General features: G+C 43.6%; 1 protein-coding gene across 3 annotated transcripts in view; it reads right to left on the bottom strand.

Moving 5' to 3' along the window:
* Positions 1–6266, bottom strand: part of FUT10 (fucosyltransferase 10 (alpha (1,3) fucosyltransferase)) — a 63287-nt gene that overhangs the window by 53498 nt on the left and 3523 nt on the right. For all 3 annotated transcript variants that reach the window (XM_012648608.1, XM_012648606.1, XM_012648605.1), the window contains exon 2: positions 3875–4169. In XM_012648608.1, coding sequence (XP_012504062.1) covers positions 3875–4097 — 223 coding nt within the window. In that variant the 5' untranslated portion in view covers positions 4098–4169. The remainder of the gene's footprint in view (positions 1–3874; positions 4170–6266) is intronic.

The following is a 6266-nucleotide window of genomic DNA, read 5'->3' as shown; positions in this document are numbered from 1 at the left end:
AGGGACAGAGGAAGCTGACCAGGCTTCTCCATCCCTGAAGACCATGAGAGTGTTTACTGTAATTTTTAGCTCACTAAGCAACCTAGTGATTCCAATTCCATTTTCTATCTGTGTTGACCATTGGGATCAGGGACCCTGAACAATAAACGCCATGACTCCTGTTACCACGAAGATACACCCATGAATCGGCTTTGTGTTACAAGCATGAATCTCCTATTTAGGTCAATGCCATTCAGTTCATTAAAGTCTGATTCCTGGTGAACTGAAAGAACTGACTAGACATTGAAGGATGAGGATTCTGCGAGGGGACTGACCCCTCGAGAGACCCTGTCTGGACAGTTAGGCTCCCTCTCCACATCCCTCTCTTTCTAATGATATGTGATCACACGAACACACTGAGAACTCCAAAGTATCCTCCGAAACAAAGGAAGCATCTACCATGTTTGCTATCATTTGTTCTAAATGCGTTTCGTTGCAACTCTCTGAGAATCCATAGAAGGTGTATATAGAAACACTGTATCGCTCCGGAGACCTTTGCAACCAGAACAGCGTGTTCATTAACACTTTGGGTCACAGAGTTGACTCCAATGCTGACTTTTGTTGCTTTGTGACAAAAGTCTCTCCACACTCTCCTCTTGTAGCCACAACCTCTCTTCTAAAAACCCTCCTCCCAGCTCACACCCTTCAAGAAGTCTTATTGAACGATGCCACCCATATCTGATTATTCTCCTACTCTATGTCTTCTCCAACATCAGGAACATAAGTTGGACTCTATTATTTCACGCTTTTCCATTAGGAGAAAGTTTTGAGTTCCTATCTTCCACATAAATAAACAATCCAGGACAAGTTCTTTAACACCATGATTTAGTTTCCTCCTGATTAAAGTAGATATAAAAACTCCTACCTCTAAAGCTGTTTTGAGAAGCAAATGAGATCACATCCAAGAAAGTACCTGGAAAACCACAGATGGAGGAACAAGACGCCTGCACCCAAGCGTGGACACCACGTGCCACCAACCAACCACGAAGGGGCCAGCACGGGACAGCTGAATTGCAGCTCTTCTTCAAGGTGGACCAATTCCATGTTCTTCCTGCTCCTAACCCCCACACTTCACCCAGGTGAAGGAAGAGGAAGAGAGACACCTCAGTAGCCTCCCTTTTCACTTTCTCTCCATGAGCCTCTATTTACTAAAAATCACTATGTATAAACTCACCCAAAACATAAGCAGTTCCCTTCTCTAACTGCCCTCATGCTCCTGAAATGCGCTCCGACCCCTCCTTCATGAAGGACACCCGTCCAGAGAACTGTTTAAAAACGCATTTATGTTTTTACATCACCACAATGACAGTTTCTAAAACTAACTGCAGCAACTCTGTAGACATTTAATTAAAAAAATAATGTGCTCACTCAGGATTTGTTAATGTTTGTTTCAGAGAATTCCTAATGTAGCTAAATCCTTGCAGTTCTCAAATGGAAAGACAACAAACAAAAAACGTTCTGATTTACAAAAGCTTCGAGGTCACATGATCCTTCCAGTTTCCTTTAACCTGGATTAGGTCAGCTTTTGAAACCGCGGTCATTTTTTCTGCCTCTTCTTTTTCAGTCCTGCTGCAACAGAGTCCCATTTGCAGCTTTAAGTGACCTGTTTAATTAGAATTTGGAACCCTCAGACAGAGAAGTGTGCTGTCTTCATTCTATTTTGCTCAACAGACCTTATTAATGAATTGAACTTCTAATTCAGTTTGTTAAAAAAATATGCACCTCTGCAATCCTAGCACTTTGGGAGGCCAAGATGGGAGGATCACTCAAGGCCAGGAGGTCGAGACCAGCCTGAGCAACATAGTGAGACCCCATCTCTACAAAAAAATACAAAAGTTAGCTGGGCATGGTGGCGCAAGCCTGTAGTCCCAGCTACTCAGGAGCTTAAGGCAGGCGGATCACTTGAGCCCAGGAGTTTGAGGCTACAATGAGCTATGATCAAGCCACTGCACTCCAGCCCAGGTGACAGAGAGAGACCCCATCTCAAAAGAAAAAAAAAAAATGCACCTTAATCCCCAAACCCAAATATCCAGGTTTAATTATGTTCATGAGTGTCCATTCAAACATGGTCTAGGTAAAGGAAAGAACATCCAATTAGGTGTCAGGACACCTTGGTTCTGACAACTTTGCTGCTAACCACTGTGCAACCTTAGCGCAACCTCAATCTCCCAAGCCTTAGTCTTCTCACCTTTACAAAGAGGAGGTTAGACTCTCAGGTCCTTTATGGCTCTAAGTGTCTGAATATTTTCTGAGCATCTACCACATACAAAGCACTGAGCCACATATAGGGGTTTGGAGGCGATACAAAGATGAATTGATGTTGCCCAATCATCAAGAACTTTACACACTACTGGGAGAGAAGACCACACAGTACAAGCCCAAATGCCATCATTACCTTATTTATCTTCTCTATTCCTTGTGATTGGCACTGTGCCTGCCATATATTAATAGCAGCTGCTCAATTAAATGACACATAGGAGCTATAAAATGCCCTTTGAGCATTTAGAGAATAGGAGCTCCATCTGATGGGGGGAAACAGGAAGGTTCATAGGTGCTATATTTTTTTTTCTTGAGACAGGGTCTTGCTCTGTCACCCCAGCTGGAGTGTAATGTTGTCATCACAGCTCACTGCAACCTCAAACTCCTGGGTTCAAGTGATCCTCCTGCCTCAGCCTCCCAAGTAGCTGGACTACAGGCACACACCACCATGCCTGGCTAATTTTTCTGTTTTTTGTAAAGATGGGGTCTCACTCTTGCTCAGGCTGGTCTTGAACTCCTGGCCTCAAGTGATCCTCCCACCTCGGCCTCCCAAAGTGCTGGGATTACATGCATGAGCCACCTCGCCTGGCCCAGGATCTGGATTTTTAAATACCTGGAATGTCCCTGAATGTGTCCGTACACCAGGGCACTAGTGTCTACTGCTCAGTAGCCCTGACCAGCTAATGGGGCATAAATACCACCTGATTCCTCCTGAACCCATTTTCTGCTTTATTTAAGCCGTCGTTAGGCAGAACGCTGAGAACGATTCAGCCCCATATCCCAATCTCAGTTCTGCCTCTCCCGAGCCAGCATTAGACACACACACACACACACACACACACACAAATGCCTATGCATACTGTACAGCAGATTTCCTTTCACTGACTTCCTAACATAAGTGATTAACCTTGCCTGTATTTGGTCCATTTGCTCCTCTGTTCCCCCTCCCCCTGCTACTACTCACCAGCCAGGAGCCTGGTATTTCTAACTGCTGCTGGCATCCTGCTAACTCCCGCTCCCTGGGTCTGCTTGCCCTTCAATCCCAGCTTGACATATAACCAGCCTCAAGAAACGATGAACACCAACTTGCTTTGGAAAGCTATGCTAAACAACTTTTCATTTTTATTTCTGATTAATCTGACATTAAAGAAATTAAAGAACATCATGTTTGGCCTCTGTCCAATTAAACATCTGTTACCGTAATCAAAATCTCCTGGCTATGTTATCACAAGTGCCAGTCTGAACTGACATCAGCAGGATGAGGAATACCCAATTCTCTGAATGTCAGATTCAGTAAGCACGACACCTGCCTGCAGAAAGGTGAGAAGAAATCTTGTTTCTCCTCCGTAAACACCAAGTGGCCCGGCCAACCACCTCGATGTTGGTCAGGCCTGTTTGTTTATCGTATTTGCTGAGTGCTCCAGCCTTCACAGAGCACATGCAAAGGAAATCAGGGGTGTCAAAGTGTTTTCAGGGGGAAGTGTCATCACCATCTCTGTCTTTGCAGGCAAGCAGTGACTCAGCTTTGGAGAAAGACAACAGCAGACAAAGCGAGAAAGGCACCAGCCCTACTCACCGTAGAAGAGGAAAGCTTTGGTCATGGGATGGTGCAGGTAGGTCCGGTTGATGGTGAAGAAACAAGCGTCTGCTCCACACTGGCTTAGCCTTCCAGCCTCCCCGGTCAGCGGGGACCACCAGAGCATAATGGGGTAGCTGTCGCTGTCCGATTTTTTTTTCCTATTCAAGTCCAGTGCTTCTTTCTTAAGGAATGGATTCAGATATTCAGGCACTTCCTCCATTTTCGTACGTCCATCTTGCAAATTGGAATTTCTAAACTTCGTCCTCTCGAATTTTCCCAGCTCCACCACTACCTAAAAGGGAAGATAATTATTTCCAGTTGAATTTCCTTTTGCACACCTCCCATGCATCTTGACGACGGAGGCTATTATTAGCTTTTTATGGCTGCTGTGACAAATTGCCAAAAACGGTCATTTAAAACAACACAGATTTATTAGCAGACGGTTCTGGAAGTCAGAAGTCTGAAATAGACCTTGCTGGGTTAAAATTAAGGGGTCAGCAGGGCTATGTTCCTTTCCGGGGACTCTAGGACAGAATCTGCTTTCTAGGTTTTTCTATCTCTCAGAGGCCATCCCCAATTCTTGGCTCACGGCCGCCTTCCTCCACCTTCAAACCAGCAACACTGCATCTCTCCGACTCTCCTGTCGTCGCCTCTCTCTCTGACCAAGGCCAGGAAAGGGTCTCCACTTTGAAGAACTCATGTGATTTCCCAGGGCCCAAGTGGATAATTCAGGATGATCTCCCCACCTCGAAGTGTGTCACATTGATCCCATCTGCAAAGTCCCTTCAGCCACATAAAATAACACAGTCACAGGTTCCAGGGATCAGAGTGTGGACACGGCCTCCAAAATACCTACCAGCAAGATGCTTACTAATTCTACTAAACACTTATAATGGAACATTTCCCCTCTGTTTTGTCAGTTTATATAACATGCACAAATAGTTTTAAGTCTTAATGAAACCTAGGATAGGGTTATTACCTAACTACCGCCAGAGATCATTCCAGGGAAAATAAGTTATAAATTACCAACTGGTTTCTTTTTATGACAATTAAAGGAGTCATAACATGGGTTTTATGTTTCTAGGAATACTCACTATAGCATTGAGGTGGCGAAGTAATATCGAACATCAAAGTTCCCTAGTGTCTATGTTATCAACATGGTAGACCATGAGTCCTAGGGATCTACTAACTCCCGCTAAAAACCACATTTTTTATTAATTTCACGATAGTCTAAGCCTGGGTTACTGGACAGCTAAGTCATTATTAACAGCAATCCAGAGAGCAGGGTAGGTGCAACAGAAACTCCAGAAGTTTCTATGATGCCTTTTCATCAAACTTTGAGATTCGACATTGATATAGCATTATAAAAATATGTTGGAGAAGGGATTGATCTGTTTCAGATGCAAATGACTTTAGTAGTCAAGACCGGGAAACAAATAACGCAGTTAAAGTAAGGCACGTTCACGTTTTTATACATTAAATCCTCCACCAGTCAGCCATGGAGGGTTGTGTGCCCCTGAGGCCCTACTTTTAGCAGCCAAGGGCGGTGCCTTTTTTATGTGCTTGCTACCCCTGGTGTTAGAAAAAGGCCACTGATCACTGATGCATGGAGTCTATAATTCCCCGGAGAGGATCCGTAACTTTCATTAGACTCGGAAAGCTATCCAAGGCCAAAAAAACATGAAGAACTCCTAAGTCAAAGCCAAGTAGTACTCCAAAAAAATGGGGAATTATATTAGCTGTAAAATATCATAGATCACCTGTGACACCAAAGTCAGCATCAGAGCAGCAAAACCATCACTGAAAACTAAAGTCTAACTGTTGCCAACAGCGTTCGCAGCACTTTTACAAGGTAATATTGCGGCTCTTCCCAGTAGCTTGATGCATGCAGTTGACTTGTAGCCACCAACTATCTTTTCATCTGACCTTCCCTGCAGTGACAGCTAGTCACTTAAAGGCTTTTAGAAAGCCCTGGATATAGCCTCAAAGATAAAATTTCTTCCCTATTTCTGATCAATGTCCACTGTGTGAGGTGTAAGTTCATTTCCAAATAATAGGAATTGTTTTAAGGATAGATTCTTCTGCCAAATAGCTTAAAAAACATATTTAGCTTCAAATATCACTACCAGGTTGTAGGAACTATGGGAGAATAGAGGAACATATGAAACAAAACTATGAGGATAAAATCGGCCAAATCCACAATGTAGGAAATTCAAAAGGATAAATGACCCAGTTTCTTCCACAAATCCATGACATGGCACAAACGGTGGGGCAGAGGAAACTTTTAGAGTAAAAACAAATCAAAACATAAAACTTGAGACATACCAACTAAATACAATGTGTGGGGTTGGTTTGTTCCAGATTCAAACCAATCCATTATAAAAAGACT

Source organism: Propithecus coquereli, unplaced genomic scaffold (genome assembly GCF_000956105.1).
Source record: "Propithecus coquereli isolate 6110/MARCELLA unplaced genomic scaffold, Pcoq_1.0 Scaffold29, whole genome shotgun sequence".
Lineage (NCBI taxonomy): Eukaryota > Metazoa > Chordata > Mammalia > Primates > Indriidae > Propithecus > Propithecus coquereli.
The sequence above is the reverse complement of the archived record's forward strand: the minus strand, read 5'-3'. Positions and strand labels throughout refer to the sequence as shown.